This window comes from Chanos chanos, chromosome 4 (assembly GCF_902362185.1).
Source record: "Chanos chanos chromosome 4, fChaCha1.1, whole genome shotgun sequence".
NCBI lineage: Eukaryota > Metazoa > Chordata > Actinopteri > Gonorynchiformes > Chanidae > Chanos > Chanos chanos.
This window is the reverse complement of record NC_044498.1, coordinates 36,431,036-36,452,365: the sequence shown is the minus strand read 5'-3', so window position 1 is coordinate 36,452,365 and position 21,330 is coordinate 36,431,036. Positions and strand designations below refer to the sequence as shown.

The 21,330-nt window shown below is 40.6% G+C and overlaps 1 protein-coding gene across 1 annotated transcript; it reads left to right on the top strand.

Moving 5' to 3' along the window:
* The first annotated feature begins 112 nt into the window (after positions 1-112).
* On the top strand, positions 113-16,099 carry slf2 (SMC5/6 complex localization factor 2). Its single transcript, XM_030772280.1, has 23 exons — positions 113-159; positions 1,051-1,092; positions 1,467-1,552; positions 1,939-2,366; positions 2,602-2,790; positions 3,171-3,225; positions 3,602-4,290; positions 4,408-4,487; positions 5,314-5,433; positions 5,760-5,927; positions 7,599-7,701; positions 7,935-8,022; positions 8,219-8,360; positions 9,015-9,102; positions 9,275-9,451; positions 10,885-10,979; positions 11,337-11,418; positions 12,411-12,509; positions 13,271-13,348; positions 13,912-13,998; positions 14,086-14,154; positions 14,942-15,107; positions 16,092-16,099. The coding sequence occupies exons 3-23, from the start codon at positions 1,516-1,518 to the stop codon at positions 16,097-16,099; spliced, it is 3,048 nt and encodes a 1,015-aa protein (XP_030628140.1). The 5' UTR covers positions 113-159; positions 1,051-1,092; positions 1,467-1,515.
* The last annotated feature ends 5,231 nt before the right edge of the window (positions 16,100-21,330 follow it).

The following is a 21,330-nucleotide window of genomic DNA, read 5'->3' as shown; positions in this document are numbered from 1 at the left end:
TGTCTTCACTTCACCTCCATTACGACTCCGCCCAGCAGAAAATGGCGGCTTACTGGGACTGGAGAACTTGACACGGAGCATCAGCTAGTCAGAGAATAATATTAAATATAAGTCTATGTAGCCTTATATGACATTCAGATCCATGAAAAGAGATGAAAGGTAGGAAAATTCACCTCTGTTTACATCTGCTGCACAACTGTGTGAAGTTATAGCACAACAGGAACAAATAGCATTGTTTGAAATACATATACAAACACACCTCAAGCTAACCACAACAGAGCATACAGGGAAGCAACTTGCTGGATATGAGATGTCAACAAACTGACAAAACTTTTTAACCGTCTCTGTGGTGTTGTGACTGATGCTTTATTTCAATTTTGAGACAACTGTACTTAACGTGAAGTTGCATCAAGTATTTAACGTGACAGTTTTTTTCTTTCACTTTCGTTAGCCGGAAAGGGAAAATTCATTAGCCAGAGACAGATATCTAAATTAGGGATGCGCCGTGGTATGAATGTTGTACTAGATAACATTATGGATCATAATACCCCCAAGTTGTAGTAAACTTTTGGGAGTTCGACACTGAAAAATGAAAAGAGGGGTTGCTAACTAACGGAAACTAGCACACTGGATTTACCTAGCTGTCACATCAGTCTGCAGAAAGCAGCAAGCTTGCTAACGGGTTTCTAAACTCACTGAACGTTAATCGCACAGAGGGAATGTGGCTTTTAATACCATCTTAAAAGATGCGTTCTTTTGTTTTTGATTGCTTGATATGCGTGTCAGTTACAACCGATCCTACTGTAAATAAACCACACCGCTTGTGAGTTATTTGCGTTAGCCATTTGATAACTGTCATCAAAAGAGTTTACAATTACGGAATGTTGAGCTAAGAAAATGTATGCTAGGAGACTGAAAGTCGATTGTAGCTGCACGCTCCTTTCTGTTCTATGTTATGTAGTTGGTAGTTGTTATTACTTTGTTGATGTAATTGGTCGATAATTTTTCTTGTTTTTAACTGTTTTTTGCTCATCCACCCTACTGCAAAAGCTCATCCACTATGGACTACAACTTGCCCGACAGGACAGGAAGGTCTGTATTTCATGCAAATTTGTTCTTTTCAGTATGGACAGAGTCACCATTGTCACTTCAGAGTTGTTTTCGAAGTTAGCCTAAACATCTGTAATAAGTCTGTGATGTTCTACAGAATAGAGTCTATGTTAGTGTTTTCTCACCACTGGGGATGCTCAGGTTTCTATCAAATTTCAGCAGTTGAAATCTTGATTCAACAAGTCTACAAACTGTAAATTTAAAAGTAAACAATAATCAGATGTATCAGTATCTGTGTGTCCCCAGGACTAGAGCTGTGATACACCAACTGAATGGACCTAACTGTTAATGTGATATGCAGACAGGCTTTTCCTGTTAAAGTGAACTGCGCTTACATTTGTGGCATCTCTACACAGATGAGCTAGAGCAGCTCCAGACAGCTGTCTGCGTCTATGCAAGTGTAGAATGATGAGTAGCCTCAAACAACACATCACCTCATTAGGTGAGAACGAGAGGTCGACGTGTTCTTAAGTTGACTCTGTGGATGGATTGGTGGTTTGCTAATGTCTTTTTCTTCTGCTCTTTGTGTGGCCTCATGTTTGGTGCTAAATCCCTGCTGCATTCTGTCTTATCTCCAATGCTGGATTTCATGCTGTGCCAAATATAATCAAGGGGAAGGTTCATCAGTTATTCTTTTTTTTTTTTTACCATTATAATGGTGAAAAGATGAATAGTTGGGAAATCTTTCTTTCAAAAGCGAAATTATAGCTTTTGCCTTTATGGAGGGAGCTTCATGATGAAGTTGTAAATAATTTTTCTTTTTGAAAATTTCCTTGTACTCCACTGAAAAGAAGCATTGATTTCTTCCTTTTCTTCTCTATATTTCAGTTCAGGACTTTATTCCACTGGGGCCTTCAAGGCGTCATAGCACTGATGCCAAGAGCTCTTCCACCTCTGTGCTTGGCAGTCCCCCTCAGGGAACTCCCCTTAGGCCTGGGCACACCCCGAGGCCGATGAATCCGTTTACCAAACGGACACTGCCACTTCAGAGACCTGAAAAAGACCACATTGTCAGGCCCAGTGGGCTGTTTCCCTCAGGTTCCAACACAGGCTCAGGGTTGAATAAGGATGGTGTGGTCAAACACAGCGTGCTACAGAAAAAAACTCAACTGAACAACAACTTGATCCCCTCCTCTGCCGACGCCCAACAGTGTGCTGCTCCTTTTCCGACCTGTAAGAGAGAAAGAAAGTTTAGCGCTGACCAAGAGAGAGAATTTTCCCTCGCCTTGAGCAGAAAACTCAATGAGAATTTGAAGGTAAAATCTGACTGTTCTTCTTCAAAAGACAGGAACTTAATGGATAATGTATATAAGTCATTCGATCAAAAATGAAAGCTGTTTGATTATCTGTAAAGTAATCACACAATTGTATAGTGATAATAATTAACTTAAGTATCATAAGTGTGTATGGAATTTGTCACCATGAGATCTTGAACTTGTGTGTGTGTGTGTGTGTGTGTGTGTGTGTGTGTCACTGCTGTTTTGCTGTAAGGTTGGAAGGGGTTTGACCCAGTCAGGGAGTGTTGGACCTCCTGGGAGCAGTTCAGTACCATCATTCTCCCGGTCAAAAGCTGAGACCCAAACGCCTTCTGATCCCAGGAGAAGTTCCTTTAGCCAAGCTGTGACCACACAGAGGAATGAGCAGAGCTCTACAGAGAACAGCCCTGTACTCTCACCCCAGGTACTGGATCACAAGCTGCTGTTCCTCCACTTACTGTATTTACTTTACTTTCCATCAGCAGCTATGATAAAAGCGTTGTTTAAATTTACAAATCCCCTACAATTCCTTGCTTTATCTGTGTCAGCTGCTGTATAGTATGTTACATTTATTTCGTTAATGTTCGTATCCAGAGTGCCTTGCAATTTTTTTCTATGTCAGAAGTCACACACCTCTGGACTTTTTTGCCAGAACTGTCATAATTTCACTTATTCATTTCACACCGCTTACTTTTGTTACTGATTGTCACTGAATAGAACATTTGCAGGTTATGTTTTTCACTCAGTGCACCCAAAGTTTAGTGTGACTTATGGCCTTGTTTCTCTCTTTTGTTGTGGTTTTAGCAGAAAAGTACACCGCCACCTCCATGCACCCTGACACACCTCAACACCAGTCAAGGTAAAGCAAACTAAGTTTCTGCCGCAGTCTCACAAACTGCTGAGAGTTTGATTTTTCACAGGTGTGATTGTGTTGTATGTCAAGTAACCCCAGTATGAACCTCTGCTTTGTATTTGCCTAACTTTGTCCGTAGGACACAGGACTACCCCTCTGAAGAGAAGAAGAGACACAGAGAGGCAGAGAGAGATGGAGGAGAAGAAAGCAGGCTCAGAGGATGTTTTGCATGCCCCTAGTGAAAACGTCAAGGCTTCGCCACCCAAGTACGTCAGACGTACGCTTCTGAACAGCGTAGAGCCTGTTGTGGTGTTAAAAGATATATGCACTGCCAAAAATATCACTGATGGGAATCTGTCCACAAACCCTTGCTCCTACTCAGCTACTCCAAGGCCACTCTTTAAGCAGTCTCTTTCAGAGGGTAGAGAGGTCAAAAGGCGTGACACCCTGATCCAGCCATGCAATGCTGTCAACCCAGGAGACCGGCTAAGTGTTCAGTCCGCGTCCTGCGAGAGGAAAACCGTGTCCTTCTCTCCTGTGTGTGAGGGAAATGACGCTAAACGCACAGTCGCTGCTGTGGACAGCTCTGACAGCATTTCTGTGTTAGACGCTGACTCTTTGCCTTTACTGTCAACCATGCCAAAAGAGAAACTAAACTCTGACCGAAGATCTGCCTTCTCCACCTCACACTCAACCTCAGGTTTCAGTGACTGTCACAAGCTTGACTCACCCCCCCTCTCCCCTCACTCCCCTGCTCCATCAGGGCTGAGTGATGTGGGCCCCAGCAGAGCTGAGGCTTCAGACTGTCAACACAACTCCACTGCTGGGCAGTCTCTCTCTAGGGGGCAGAAGAGAGAGGATAAGAGTGTACCAGTGTGGAGTGATCCTTTGGACATGGAACTGGATCTGGGAGTGCATGTAGATGACTGTGCCCTCAGTAGTAGCAGCAGTAGCAGTGAAGAGGACCAGCTCCTCTCCTTAAAGGAGATCATGGAACGAAGCGCTCGCCCACCAGCCACCCCAGAGAAAGGAGTTATCTCTGAGCCCAGCACTCCGCGAAATACCCCAATGGTAAGGATGCGACCTAAAAGTTTTCCCTTATAATCTCGTACTGAAGGCAGAGTGTGCCCTGGTGTTTTTTTTAAAAGTACGCAACAAAAATTGTGTCTGTTTTTGTGTTTCTCTCAGGCTGAGTCTAAACAGAACAGAGATCAGAGTTATAGAAACACTCTGGACCAGATGCTGCTGGAGAAAGAAGAAAATCAAAGGTTGGATAAGAGATGAAGCATTTCTCTCTCTCTCTCTCTCTCTCTCTCTCTCTCTCTCCTTCTCTCTCTCTCTCTCTCTCTCTCTCTCTCACACACACACAAACAGCTTTTAGAAAGTTAGTGCAGAGTGGAACTATTTTGAGACTTAGTCATTATTGGCAACAAGATCTATCAGCACGTGATGTGTATTACAGAGATAGTAGCAGAAATTCTCTGTCTCTCACACGTACACACACACACACATAACAGTCTGCTTTGTTTGTCACAAATTAAGCTTTTAGAAATCGGCTGCTCAAAGACTACTGAATAACTAAAAAGACATTTTGCTATTTAGTATATTATTATCACATGAATTCCTTTTTTGTCAGTGGCTGCTTTGTTGGAAATGACTCAGTTTTTGGTTTTTATTAATGTCCTCCCCCTTAATGTATTTCATATAAAGCGTCACATTAATGTGTGATTCAGATTATCATCTTTGGGTGTGGTGTGCGTCTGTGTCCGTGTGTCTTGCTCTATTTCTGGTTTCCATAGTTGTGTAATTTGTATGCTGTAGCATTATTAGTAACTGGGGTTCAATTGAAGAGGAAAGCGTCTGAGTGGTCTTGCGGGAACGGGTATTACTGCATGGCAGGAACATCTGAATCATATATATGGGAAGTAGCAATAGAATAGAGCAGCAGTTCACAGGAAAGTCATTTTTTTCACACTCTTTCAGGCATGATTACCAAGAGGAACAGAGTGTTTAAGGTGAAGAACTGGAGCTGGTTGTGACTGTGAATTTCTCTCTCTCTCTCTGTCTTTTTGCTGTGACCTCTCCCTGCTGAAGGTCGAAGGAAAGGGAGATGCAGCTGCTCCAGTCCTGTAAGGACGACCTGCTGAGACTCAGCGAGGAGGAAGAGGAAGAAGATGGCGACAACAGACAGGAAGACATTTCAGAAGAGCAGAAGTAATATTAATAAAAATATTGTGGCTTAAGAACAAAAATAGTATTTAATACAGCACTGCGCATTGGTCTTTGAAGTTCTTGTTGGTTTTTTGACATTTTTGGTAAGGACATTAATAAATATAGATTATATGAACACGCATGGTTGTGTGTTTACCACACAGTGTGTTGCCAAGTGCCAATGCTGCTTTGAACCTCAAACCTCTGGGTTTACAGTCAGAAGTCCCTAACGTATAAGCAATGTATAATCAATGTATGTCTTATGGGTTAGGAGAGAGCAGCTGAGGAGCTAGTAGTTGGCTGATGTTTCTGTTGTTCTTTTGCACTAGGGAGTTTCTGCAAAAATACTCTGTCATCTCAAGTGCCATCCGTGATGTTCACCCAGGAGAGGAAGTCTTCACACTGTCCAAATTTGGTCGACTCTTTAGCCACCGCAGCTTGGAACTCAGGAAGTGTTCTGCTGGCCCTCGCAACCGAGCCCAGTCAACCTTACTGCAGTAAGAGATGGTCTTACAGTACTGAAACACAACAGTACCACACTAGTAATATTAAACCCCTACCACAGTAAGAGATGATCTCACAGTACTGAAATACAACAGTACCACACTAGTAATATTAAACCCCTACCACAGTAAGAGATGATCTTACAGTACTGAAACACAACAGTACCACACTAGTAATATTAAACCCCTACCACAGTAAGAGATGATCTCACAGTACTGAAATACAACAGTACCACACTAGTAATATTAAACCCCTACCACAGTAAGAGATGATCTTACAGTACTGAAACACAACAGTACCACACTAGTAATATTAAACCCCTACCACAGTAAGAAATGATCCTACAGTACTGAAACACAACAGTACCACACTAGTAATATAAAACCCCTACCACAGTAAGAGATGATCTTACAGTACTGAAATACAACAGTACCACACTAGTAATATTAAACCCCTACCACAGAAAGAGATGATCTTACAGTACTGAAATACAACAGTACTACACTAGTAATATTAAACCCCTACCACAGTAAGAGATGATCTTACAGTACTGAAACACAACAGTACCACACTAGTAATATAAAACCCCTACCACAGTAAGAGATGATCTTACAGTACTGAAATACAACAGTACCACACTAGTAATATAAAACCCCTACCACAGTAAGAGATGATCAGATGATCCTATAGTACTGAAATACAGCAGTACCACACTAGTAATATTAAACCCCTACCACAGTAAGAGATGATCTTACAGTACTGAAACACAACAGTACCACACTAGTAATATTAAACCCCTACCACAGTAAGAGATGATCTTACAGTACTGAAACACAACAGTACCACACTAGTAATATTAAACCCCTACTACAATAAGGGATGATCTTACAGTACTGAAACACAACAGTACCACACTAGTAATATAAAACCCCTACCACAGTAAGAGATGATCTTACAGTACTGAAATACAACAGTACCACACTAGTAATATTAAACCCCTACTACAGTAAGAGATGATCTTACAGTACTGAAATACAACAGTACCACACTGGTAATATTAAACCCCTACCACAGTAAGGGATGATCTTACAGTACTGAAACACAACAGTACCACACTAGTAATATAAAACCCCTACCACAGTAAGAGATGATCAGATGATCCTATAGTACTGAAATACAGCAGTACTGCTTTAGTATAAATAGTTCACTACACTAAGAGATATTATAACAGTATTGTGATCCTACAATATTGCTAGTATGATTAAGAAAGACCTCTTACTGTATGTGATTGTAGTACAGTAGTGCAGTAGGTCATTATCAGAAAAAAGACAGTGAAATTGAGAGATTACATTACAGTGTTGCTTATGTAGTTGTACACTTTTGCCATATTACAATGGTATGTTAATGTATGAGGTTAGACATTATACAGAACTAATACTACTACAGTACCATGATGCCACATTAGTACAGTATACTGTCTTGTAACTTTAATATCAAGGTTTCCCTGTGCTGTGATGTTTTAATATCACTATTGGACCCAAACCCTGCAACGGTACGAATTCACAGTACCATAGCACACAACTGCTATATGAGAACGCTGCACTATGGTGTAGTAGTGGTTGTGTGTGTGATTTTGTGTGGTGTAACGGCTGTGGTTTATGCAGGTGCAGCACTGAGCAGGCGTTATTGCTGATCAGGGCGGGCATTCTGAAGAGAGCGTATGGCTCTGCCCCTTGTCCGCCCAGTGTTGCCCGCTGGCTCTTCCAGGTAACACCCCCTTTGGGTCACAAAACACATTTACGCCGTAACAGACACACACCATTTGATTCCCGCTTACACTGTCCATTATGATTACTGTGTATGAAATCAACAATGATAATCTTAATACTCATGGTTGAGCCTGTTATGACCTCTCCTTGGATATGCTGCTGTCTGTTGTTCTGGATTGTGTAATAGGGCGAAGGTGGGTATTGTGTAACTGAAATGTGTTTGATTGACAGATGATGTCAGTGCATCCAAACCCAGGCATTTCCTCTCTCCTCCTCCAGTCTTTGAAGTTTCTGGCCCTCAGCGCTGCTCAGAGCATAGGTAACCTACTGTTAGGACTGAACAATGAATTAAACCTGCAGACCGAGCTTATCCACTCAGCATGCTGGAGTCTCCGTCTGCTGTTTGTTGACGTGGCATTGTGTTACGGTGGCTTGTAGTGTTGTTTGTTTGTTTGTGTGTTTTGTGTTTGTGTTGTTTTTTTCTATTTTTGTCTTATGATTGTGTTGTTTGTCAGTGGAGAACAGGAGTGACAGGTTCCAGGTTTGGGTGCCCAGTGTGCGAGATGTGTCTCTGGTCTTTCTTAACATGGGTGCATCTTTCATCAGCCTGTTTCCACTGGACTCCCTCCAGCCCAGCTTTACTGAGGGAGACCTGCTGTGAGTAGTTCACTGCCTTCACATGTGACGCTCCATATAGTTTGTGCAATATGAAGAGATGTGTTAAAAGAATGCGTTTTCCAGTTTTTCATTGTTTCAACATGGGATTCTTATCTTTGGTTACTGTATATCATTAAATTCCTTCTAACTGGAATCAGTGGGAGTGTATGAGGTAGAGGTTTGGTTTGTTCAGATCTCTGACCTCTGTTGACCTCACATGCTTTTATTTTTTGGAAATGCTTGGGAGTTAGTCTTAACAACTTGAACTCTACTATAATAGTCAGTGGAATGCTTTAAAACTCCCCATCTACTGACTAGTTTTTTAGGTGTGAGTAGTATAGATAAAGGATGATAATATACACGAACTTTTCCCTTGTTATTTTCATTTTGCAGCCCTCATTCGCTCTTGATTTTGGCGTGTGGAGCTGTTCCCACATCACACAATGAAGAAAAATGGGAACTGTTTTGTTTGTGTGTGTTTTCTGTCGTACTTTACTTTGAAGCAATGTTCCAAGGGTTATAGAAACTGACAATGGCATTCTGTTTATCTTCCTTATTGTGTTTGATGGTAAAGATGATGAATATCATTTTGTCCAGGTTGTTTGAAGCAAAATGATTGTTTTTCTTTCTTGTTTTGGTTTCTGGTTGTATCAGAGAGGGCCTGGAGATTCTGTCTGACGATGTTTACAATGAAGTTCAACACATCACTTTTCCTGAGAGCAATTTTGAGAACGTCATCAAGGTGGGATGGTCTGTTCTAGAAAACAGCACAATGCCAAAATCCTGATCTGCCAATAGTGCCGGGCTAACATTAGTTTTTCTGTTCTCTGTGTGTGTGTGTGTGTATCTATGGGTTTTTGTGTGTGTCCCTACATCTTTATGTCTTAATGCGTGTCTGTACATGTATGTGTTAGTACCTGGCGATTTGTGCTGCACTGTGTCCTCACATGTACTCTGATGAGGATCTACTCTTGCTGATGTCTATGGTGTGTAGAGTCAGTCTGGAGACTCGTCTGCAAATGCTGCCCTCCGCTGACGTCTGTTGTTTACTGCAACACCTTATCAACAACATCTCCCATTGGCCAGAACAGGTCAGTCTGATGTCTGACAAAAGCCTTTCCACACTCTGACGTGATCGTGTTTTCATGGGGATTTACTACATTCAGTAAAGAGTGAACTCCGATAACCTCACTCAAAGGCCTGCAATCTCAAAGAAACTGTGCGTATGAACTTGATATTAGAGGTTGTTTTTGTTTTTTGTTTTTTTTTTTAGTGTGGAATGAGGTTAACACAAACACATAGCAGTCTCATTGTTGTCCTGCAGCACCATTATTCTAGATCAGAAATGCTGATTGTTGTACTGCGCATATTGTATCGTCTGAATCCGAGTTGACAGCATGAAGACAAGCAAGAGAATGAGGGAGCGAGAGCGTATCTTTGCGCGTGCCGTGCATGCATGCGTGTGTGTGTGTGTGTGTGTGTGTGTGTGTGTGTGTGTGTGTGTGTCATGGCCAGCTTGCCAGGGTAGAAGCAGGTCAGCTCAGTGCTGGTGTTGGGCTGTTTACATTGTAAACTGAAGTATTAAACACAAGTAGGTGATATTTATGAAACACTCATCAAGAATTATAACTTGCTGATAAATTGTTTTGATAATCAAGACAGTACTATCGAAGTCTGAAATTTCCCCCCAAGTACTTGACGTTAGAGTCAGATACACTAACCAGAATTACTCACAGTGTGTGACTACATGTCAGACGGAGTAGGATGCCAGTGGGGGTGGTCAGTCTTGCATCACATTTGTCTCCAAAATTCAAACTAGCCAAGAGCAAGATAAAGACACAGACACCGTATCCTACACAAATCATATTTTGCATGTCCTGACTGTGCTGATAGGCTGCATGTTCAAGGGGACTACACTACTCTCAAGCACAGTGTCTATGACCAGACTGGAGAATTTTGGTATACATCAACATTTAAATATTTGACTGAAAAATGTGTGGTCCCAAGTTTATGGTGATAGCGCTGAGGTAAAATGTCAAATATTGGGTGTGGGGATGGTGGTGTTGATGGTTCGTGTGTCACTGTGCGTAGTTGCAATATCTCGTGAGAATGTATCACTTTTTGAAAACTTTTTTATCAGTTCAATGTCCCTGAGTTGAGGTGTGTGGTGGTGGGGTGCTGAAAATGATCAATGGCAATGAATTTACATCTTAAAACTTGGCTTTTCTTCACCCCATCCACACGTAGTTTCTATCTGAATACAAGCAGTAACACAAATAACCATCCCAGCAAAAACAGAAACAGATACAGATAGTGGCCCCACTGCACACCCTACTACTAACACACACACCATCAGGATACACAGACCCACTGCATGACATCTTCTAGACGTCCAGCACAACTGCATGTTCACACGTTCTCTTATGCTTCTTTATACCATTTATGTCTTTCTCTCTCTCTCTCTCTCTCTCTCTGTGTGTCTGTGTTCTGTGTGTGTGTGTGTGTTCTCTGTGTGTGTGTGTAGTTGGCTCGTATTTGCCAGATTGTGAGTGAACTGACAGATGATCATCATAACCTCAGACGTCTGGTTCAGCTGCTTCCACACAGCTCCCGGGGAAAGTGAGTTCTAGACTAACGGCCATATTTATAGTCAATGCTCTGTATTTACCCATGACATGAGCATTACATGTGACTGAACCCGCCTACTATCTGCTCACTGATTCTCCCGTGTGTAGTTTTACCCAATAACTCTGCGTCGAACACTGCACATCCATCCTAATAATAAATATCTGCCTCTACAAAGATTGATTCTATTGGTCAGTAACGCTGCATGTTTGGCTCTGAGTTGATGTCTGATTTTATATTGACTTTATATGACTTTATATTACACGGCTCTGACTCTGTACTGTGTGACTCTGTCCTCTGCCCCTTTTTGTTGTCTTATACAGAGTTTTTCTGTGTTTTGTTGATTAACAGGCAACTCAGGAGGCATTTGAGTTTGACCGTCATTTCCAAACTGTTAAATCAGTCGTACACACCCACCAGCACAGAGTTCCAGGTGAGTCAGATGGATTTTAAAAGAAGCATTTAGTCTGCTGGAGTATTTGTGGTTTCTATAGGGTTAATGAGTGAATTATGGATGTTTAATGTATGGCTGTAAAGTACATAGGTAACATGATAATTAATGGGTGATTTATATTTTTTGATATTTAAATTACATGCTTACAGTGTTGCTTTACATGGTTACTTTGAAGTTGTGTTAAAAAAACACAAGACAAATGTTTTCACCCAGTTTATGTTTTTCATGCATCAGAGGATTAACTTTTAAAATTGTAATCTGAGAATGATTGTGCCGAAGATACTAAATCAGGCTCCTAGTAGGTGATTACAAAAACAAGACAGGGATATTTGTCTTTCTGTAGTAGAGACAGATTCAACCAGCTGCAAAGTAATTTTAGGTCGCTTTTCTCACCTGTTTTCAAAGAAAGAAACGAGAAGGAGTGTTTTAACTGTTAGGACATGAAAAGAGAACACGCATGTTGTGCCAACTTCTTGTCACGTCTTGTTTTCTAGTTGTGTTAACATTTGAAAGAGTTTTCTGTCAAGTTTGCAAATTGCTTCAGGTCTTTCTTGCGACTTGTTGTCAGCAGCGTTAAATAGAAAACAATCAACAGCTGACTTGTTGAGGTTGTAGACTCCTTACACCTATTACATTACTCTATACCACAGTGCTACATGCAGTGAGGTGCTGACACATTGTACCCATGTTTCAGCATGTTAAAAAAAAAAAAAAAAAGATAAAATTTGGGTATTCAAATTTAGGGCACAGTGACAACCCTGTTATACATCTGGTAAAAGTGTGAATGGTGTATATTAGTATATGGTTCATGTATGGCTGTGAGAGTTACAGTGTTGATATATGGTGTTAAGCTGTTGAATGTGTCTATGCTGAGGCCAGGGATAGTTAACAAGTCTTTTTGTGTGCGTGTGTTTGTGTGTGTGTGTGTGTGTGTCTGTGTGTGTGTGTCTGTGTGTGTGTGTGTTGACTAGCTGTCTGATCTACACCGTTACCTCCCCCTTATGAGACCCTCGTTTCTTCTGAAGAACCTGCAGTCTGCTCAGGGCAATTCACAGCACAACGACCAACAGGTACACACACCATGGTCAGAAACACACACTGCACACACAACACTGCAAGACACACCTGATACATTCGAATGCACACAAGGCAGCAAGACACATACATACATACTTACATACATACACACAACCAGAACAGTGAACGCAAACACTGCAAGACACAACAGACATACCTGATCAGCAGGCACACAGCACAACAGGGATTGGCCTTTCAGGAAAAAAACAGTGATAAAGTGATTTGTATTGGTGTTGGCAGGTGAAACAAGTGTGCAATAACGTTAGTATGGCACATATGAAGTATAAAAAGGTGTGTAGTGTATTAAACATATAGTGTTACTGTGAGGAGGTGTATGTTGTATGAAATATATAGAGTAATGTTAGTGTGAGGAGGTGAATAGTGTATTTAACATATAGATTAATGCTAGTGTGAGGAGGTGTATGTTGTATGAAACATATAGAATAATTTTAGTGTGAGGAGGTGTATAGTGTATTAAACATATAGATTAATGTTAGTGTGAGGAGGTGTATAGTGTATTAAACATATAGATTAATATTAGTGTGAGGAGATGTATAGTGTATTAAACATATAGAGTAATGTTAATGTGAGGAGGTGTATAGTGTATTAAACATATAGAGTAATGTTAATGTGAGGAGGTATTTACAGTCAGGGTTTGTGTGTATACAACAGGATTTATAAGTGTAAAGTAAGTTTAGTAGTGTTGCTGTTGTGAATAATGTCTCTGTCACTTTTTGATTCTTCTTTTCCGCAGGCGTACTATCTCTGCTACAGCCTTTTGGCCTTGGTAAATGAGGCCTCCAATTTTGAATTTCTGCCAGCAAATCAGAAAGTAAGATTCTTACCCTATGCTGTACATTACTCTGTGTGTGTGTGTGTGTGTGTGTGTGTGTGTGTGTGTGTGTGTGTGGTGTGTGTGTTTTTATAAAAGCTCTGTTCTGTGGTTTGGTCCTGTTGTCACCTTGAGGACTGATCATTAGTATACTTAGGGTTTTTCTCTACCAGAGAAAAAAACTGTTTGTGTAGAGCAGGTAGGATTACATAGTTATTTGGCTTTGTAAAAATGATGTTTATATTTTTAAAATGCCTTTTGTCAGAATAAACGGTGACTGACTGAACTTTTTGTGTTGTCTTTTGTGTGCTGTGGTTAATGTGTGTGTGTTTTGTGGTTTTTGATGTGGACACATACGTTGCTGTCCCCTAATCCCTTCTATTGAAAACTTGTCAAATGGAGTGGATGGTGTTTTTAGACTTGTTGTTAACGAAGTGGTCTTGTCTTGACAGATGTTTGGGTAACAGAGAGTTGAAAGTATTAGTAATGCCCATCTTTCTCTTTCTGTCCCCCTCTGTCTCTGTCTCTCTCTCTCTCTCTTTCTGTTTGTGTGTGTCTCTCAGAACGAGTTGAAGCTGCTCTCTGCTGAGCTGGAAAAGCACATTAAGTGTGACATCAGAGAGAGTGAGAAACAGCTTTACAGGAGCAAGGTATGCTAATGTCCTCAACTTCAGCTTGTTCATAAAGATTTTAAACTGACTGAAAAAATGACAGATGGATTGATTCTCTTATCACAGGTGAAAGACTTTGTGGCAAGAATTTATACCAGATGGCAAGTGCTGCTCCAGAGATCCCGTCCTCTGCAGGTATACGTCCGTCATTTTCCCTGGCCTAAGATTATCAGGCATTGCTCTGCTTGTCATGTTTTTGTTTGATTGTTTTATCTTTCACTTGGTTGACATGCTTATAGAGGTTGTTGAAATCAGTGTGTATATGTGCGTGTTTTTACACTGATTTGCGTGTGTTTGACAGTCTCTACCTAACAATAGAACTACCATGACAGACAATGGTTATTGTTTGTTTTCTGGTTAAAATATTTTCATAAAAAATGTCTCGTGGTGGTTGTATTCCTGTCTCTCCTCGTTTTAGCAATGCATGAAAGCCTTTATGCGTGTGTGTTAGTATGTTCTTTTATAGCATGCCAGTGTAACCGAATATGTAAGTCCAGTTTCTCTAGAATGTTCCATTTAATGTGGCTACGTGTGTGTGACTTTAACTCATACACACTTTCTTCTAAGTGTGGTGTGTTCTAGTGAATCTGGCTGTGTTTGTGAGTGTGACTGCGTGTTTAGGTAAAGTTTCTGTGGAATGTTCCAGTGAATGTGTCTATGTCTGTGACTGTAACTGAGTGCGTTGATAAAGTCTATATGGAACATTCCAGTGAACGTTGCTGTGTGTGTGCGTACGACTTTAGCCTAGTGTGTTGGTAAAGTTTCTGTGGAACGTTCCAGTAAATGCGTGTGTGTGTTTGCACGTGTGTGTGCACATGTGTGTGTGTGTGGGCGTGTGTGTGTGTGCGCGTGTGTATATGTGTTCGTGTACATGTGTGTGTGTGTGTGTGCGTGTGTGTGTGTGTGTGCGCACGCTCTGCAGGGAAAGCTGTATGATTACTGGCAGCCACTACCTGAGGACGCAGTGAGCAGCAGTCACGAGAAGCCCAGCCGAGAGGAAGAGGAGGAGATGGAGCAGGAGGAGGATGAGGATGACGAAGACTTCCACAGTGAGCCCTCGGAGGAAGAGATGGAAGAGGAGGAGGAGGAGGAGGAGGTGGCGGAGAAAGATGGAGAGATCCATAACGCAGAGAGAGAAGAACAAACAGAGAATGTGGAAGATCAAGAGAAGACAGAAAAAGAAGAGTCAGGAGACAGTGAGTACCTGGCAGGAAAAGATGAAGATTTACTTGCTAGCGAGATGTCTATGGACTGTGAGGACTGTGATGGATCATCTTAGGGATCTGGGTGGAACTGAATGGCTGCCTCTGTTTTTGGATCGCACAATAAGCAGATGGGGCAGAGCGTTTTGATCGTCCTGAATGCCACTGCACAGACAGTCCATCTGATTGTTTACAAAAGAGTTATAAGATGCAATTTTTGTAGATATTTATGTACATAGCATTAATATGTTTGTCACTTGAATAATTTTGAAATAGTTAAAGGAGAAACAAGAACCTTTTGCTAGTCAGTTAAACCTTCTACAAAGAGCACTTCCCCCCATGTTCATTCATAGGCCTAGTGCTTCCCCCTCATGTTCATTCAGGCCTAGTTTGACTAAGTTATGATGACAGAAACCATCCGTTATCAGGGATCTGAGCCTTGTCTGGCATGCAATACATTTCTCCCTCTCCAGTCTGATATTTATTCATTCATTAATGCAGTTTATTAATTGCTGTCATTATTATTTCCATATAGCGTAAAGAAAACTTTTCTCTCTAGGGATCAGAGCATTACCTCTTGATCTCTTGAAGCTGCTGATCTGATGTAGTTCATCTCTCTCAGCTGTTTGTGTGCAGTCTTCCTTAGTGAGTCTTTACGGATGGTTGTGGAACTGAAGTTAACGAGGTGAATTTGCATTATTTATGACCTTTACTGGGTTTGTCTTAAGCTCTCTCTATCTCTAATTATTTCAACAATTTTTTAAAAAAAAGCTATTTCCATGTACACGGTTGCCATCAATTATTTTTTTTTAATTGTAATATTTAAAAAACTCTTTATATCTCTATGTTTTGTGTTCTGCTGTGTTGAAGTACATTAATTTGACTGCTGTTAATTTGAGACTGGTTATATTTCTGTCATGTGATACCAAAGATCTCAAGTGCTGTTTAACCACTGGACCTTCATCCCAATGAGGTAAAAAGTGCCACAGATGTTCTTTCGAGTTTATTAGTGTTTTGTGAGAGTGTGGCTGTCAAACCTAAGCACTGTGTTAAGGCCCCTTAATGTCTTAAATGTGCTTAAAAGTGTGCCACACTCAAGATTTCACAGTGTTTTTTGATGATGTTCTTTGGTTTGTGATGTTGTGTCTGAAAGGTGATGTCACTTTATTGTGCAGCTGACAAGTATCATCAGGTACTTTCACACTACACTTAGCCCAGGGCTAAAGTATTGACAGTGGGAAAGCAACTGATGAGACTACACCGTCCCAGCAGCTGTCATGCCTGTAAAAACAAACATTAAAGCTTCCTTGATATCAGAAAAAAGCACACTTTGATTCTCCAGAGCACTGAAAGTTACCCATCTTCACTTTAACCTACATGATACAAAAAGAGTATGATACCAGAGAACCAGGACCTGAAAAGACCTCCCCCTTCGTTTCATTGTGGATGTTGAAAGCACTGGACTTTGTTTATTAAGGGCTAACTTACCCTTCATATATTTACTTATTGCTGGAACTATCACAGCATCTTACTTAATTGTTTTTTTTTCTGGTATATGAAAATAAATTGTACTTGGGTTTTTCATTGGGCTTTTCATTGTCTGTCTTTTGTGGCTTCACAAGCCTGCACCATCATTGAAACGCTACAACTCCAGTCATCCAGAGGGTGGCAGCAAAATTCGCGATTTGCTTAATAATAAATAACATAAACATGAATAAACACGAAGTTTTAGTACATATTTTGGTAATTTACTCAGTATTTATTTACAATTTATTTACTACAATATTAAAACTTATATCATAGGACAGTCGAGATTCACGTGATTTCTTGAGGAGAAGCGAAGTCTCATAAAAAAAAAACAAAAGAAAAACTTTAAAAGTACTGTTAATTACTGTAGTAACTCATGCCTTGACATAACATAAATTAGGAAAATTGTGTTAGGTCAGAGTTAGGTCCTCTGAGGGTTGCTCAGCGCATGTGAATATAATACGAACAACGCACCGAGAGGGAGGCTGGTATATTATGTACCTTGGACGAAGCGTGGATTTCAGTGGAGCTTGTACTTTGGGCGAGTCAAGAGACCGGTTGTATGATTATGTTGTATGGCAGTTCGCATGAAACTGTGCTGAACATGAAACGCAGGGCAAGTGGTCTTAGAAATTAGGTGAGACACTATGTTTTGGACCGTTTTCCTACTGGATTTTGTGAACATTTTTCATTGTAACATTGAAGAACCGGCAACTCGAAGATCTCAGAGACAGTGTGGACGCAAGTGGTGAGTTGAAGTCTGACCGTCTGTCAAAACAAATTGTCTTTGCACTGTAGTCGAATGTGCATATTCACATTAAAATGTTTTCTTGTGTATATATATATATATATATATATATATATATATATATATATATATATATTACTGAATAGGCTACATATTGAATATTTTCTTTCCAGTATAACGTAAGCATGAATCCTCAAGTCAGTGCAACAGTAGTCTGACATTTCTGTCGACATTTCAAACTCCAGTGACATTTTCGGTACCTTGGTTAATTGTTAACCGAGTCCTAAAAGAAAAACGTCTGTAAGACCGTTTTATCGTATGTTGGCTGGACATAGTATTCATGTTATAACTGCGAATGATAACATTCTGTGATGGGTCTTCTTGTCAAAAAGTGACAGTAAGAGGTAGAAGTGCGGTACCATTTTCAACACACTAGTTCCATAAGTACTTTATTTTCTTCTGTTTTGCGTCTTTAAACTTTGTAGGTTGAGTCGAGCACAGTGGAAGAGTAAATTGGGTAACGGCATAACTACAGTCAATGTGAATTATTAACTTATGTCATTTTATGAATCAAACTGTTACCGCTTCTGCTTGTCTAATAAACTATGTTTCATTGAATTTGAGAACTATGTACAAATACGACAACACCAAAGCTTAAACACAGCGCTGCTTATCTTTTCCAAGTTTTATAAATGTGTAATTATTCTGCGCGGTGTCTGAAACGTATAGAAAGCTTTTCAGAATGAGAGATGGGACGACTATGTACGGTTATTTATTGAGAGGGAAAGGAAAAGAAACAGTGTCAAAGTGATAGAAAAGGATTATAATTCATGCACTGTTGCTCATGGCCAATCATTAGGAACTATGTTTCTCTATTAAAGCCATTTACAATTCATTACTGTCGCATACCATCATCCTTACCCCAGAGAACGAGTCATTCAGTGACTTAACTAATACTGTATGGAGTACAATCTCTCTACAGCTGTCAAACCATTTACATAGACTGAGTCTCACCAAAGACATAGTGCTTCTAAAGGGCTCTCTGTTAAAGCCACAGAGTTAATGAAAATCTCATCAGAAAACCCTAATAATAGCACAGTTATATTGGTGGCATCAGTCAGTAAAGTTTATGTTTCTGTCTAACGCCGTCCCATTAAAAGACTTACCCACAAAGCTTGAGGGCACAACTAACTGTTCAGATCCAGTAGTCTCTCTTTCCGCAGCACTTCTGCAGAATTCAGTTGTTCGTAACTATCATATCTTTGGAAATGTATTTGTGTAACCTTAGCGTCTCTCCCATTCATTTATTGGTTCTTAGACACTCAGCATGTCCACAGTCTCTGGCAAATTTTATTTGTAATGGAAACAGTGAGGTTCAAACACTGCAGGCTACCACTCATGATAGCTACAGCAACCCTGATGTTCAAACAGTACATCTCTAAATGAACATTAAACCCCCATCTGTACTACGCAGTTCCACAATTTCAAAATTAACTGTACATATGAGCAGTTTGATTGACAGATGCTTCAGCATGCCGGATTCAGCATGCAGGAAAAGCTTTTCATTAAACCGTCTGACACACACACCCAAAATACACACCCAAAAACACACCATAGAGTTGCCACACGTGTGTGAGTGTGCGTGTGTGTGTGCACAGATTAAATACCTGAGATAGTGCAGCATTATTTGATTGTGAGATGGCAATATAATCTCACAGTCTATGCAAACTAAATCATTCAATGTGCATTATAAAACTCAACCATGATAACTCACTTAAGCTGTTTGATATGTTTTCTCTAATGTTACACCGTTTCCTTCATTTTACTCTGTTTTTGTTACCTATCATTTAATGTAATTTTAATGTTTAATAATTGTGGACAACACCTCCCTTGGTTATGTAATTTCATGGAATTTCATCAAACTGAATTTTGTTTGCCCTAGTTCCAACTCAGCTCCAAATTCCAAGAATGGATTTGGAATTAACCATCAGCTCTCTATTTAGTCCAGAATTGACTTCTACCCTGGTTATTGAACTAGGATTTCTAATGTCATAGATTTGTGGAAACTGAATAGGCCTGCATCCAAAACTGAAGATGTAGTTACACCTCATTGAATACTTCCTAGCTTCTTTTTTAACCTTATTTTTCCAGAGTAAATGGTTTTCTCAGACATCTGAAGTTATCCAAACTGATTCAAAATTTCAGTGTGTGAGGGAGAGTAGGGTGTATAGATCAGAATGGGTGAAAAGTGTGATTCAGGTAGGAGAGGGAGGTGTTGAGAGCTCAGGGTGTGAGTAGGGTGAGTAGTCAAGAGATCAGAGTGTGTGAGAGTACGCAGGATGAAGAGTGTGAAGTTCTTAGTGTGTGATTTAAGCATTCTGAGCTGAGCTGTAAGGAAATATGTTTAATGTCTTCCTGTCCTGTTTGTCCCCTGTGACACACAGCTTGTGCCATGGTGACAGCAGCTGGTACACCTAAACAGTTGTCATGGCAACATGGTAACGCTATTGTGTACTATGAGCGTTGCCAGGATACAGCGGTAAAAATCAGCCCTGCAGCCCAGAAACACTTTGCCTGTCTGTTTAAGGAGCTAAAACAGAGCTTCCCTTTTCTACGATGTGTGTATGAGTATGCGTAATGGAAAGACAGTACTAGTGTATATGTGCGTGTGTGTGTGCGTGTGCGTGTTTAATGGATGGAGGCAGAGAGTGTGTATGTTTATGCTGGAGAGAGAGGAAGGTTTGTGCTGTTTATAGAAAAGAGTGACAGAGTGTGTCGGAGATGGACAAAAAGAACAGAGACTGAGGGTGAAGAGGACCGCCGTACCCATTAATTCCACCATAGAGAGAGAGGGAGTAAGAAGGAGAAAGGAGAGAGAGAGAGAGAGAGAGAGAGGAAGAAAGAGAAACAGAGGGAGAGTGGTTATGTACATATGTTTGTGCCTTGGTTTACCCATGTCGTTCTGTGCCTGTCTCCCCCTATCAAAAAAAAATGTAACAATGTATCCATGAATTAGGTTCTTACTGTAGCCTTTGACCACATCATAGTAATCCATATAACATGTGGGTTTTTTTTAATTCAGACATTTGACTACATTGGCTCTTTTTTGATAGATGGCAATAGTTTACACACCTGTGTTTACTGTTAAGTTTTTTCACTCTAAATATTTTCCACCACACTGTGAGTCATTAAGACGCCGGCATTTACCGTGTGATGGTGTGTTTCTGTGTGTGTCACATTGATGCTGTGTGATGCTAACGTGTGTGTGTGTGAGAGAGAGAGAGAGAGACAGAGTCAGTAAGACACTGCAGTAGCGGGGTTGCAGTAAATCCTGTCTGATGCTCATCACAGAGACAGCAGAGCTGAAGCTGTGTTTCTATAGGTCTCTCTCTCCGTTGATATTCTCTCTCTCTCTCTTTCTCTGTCAGGCTGCTGGAAGGCTGTCTTGCACATGCTCCTTTCTCAGCGCAGAGTGAAAGTTAAAATGGAGAGATAGCAGGAATAGGGAAGGGAGGAGAGATGTAGCAGGAGAGAGAGAGAGAGAGAAACAGAAAGAGTGAGTGTGAGTGTGAGAGAAGCAGGTTTTTCCTCTCACCTCATTTGCCAATGCTGGAGAGGATCAGAGGCCAAACTGGTCTACTGGACATGATGCAGTCCCATCCCAGATGCTTTGATCTTGGCTCTTTGTGTGTGTGTGTTGGCAGAAGTCCCAAGAGCATTATCCCTCTTCAGGTGTTTAAGGAATCTTGTAGAACGTTCAATTTCGTATCAGGTCTGCAGTAGTATATCAGTTGTGTGTGTGTGTATGTTAGTATGAAATTTTTAAACAGAGTG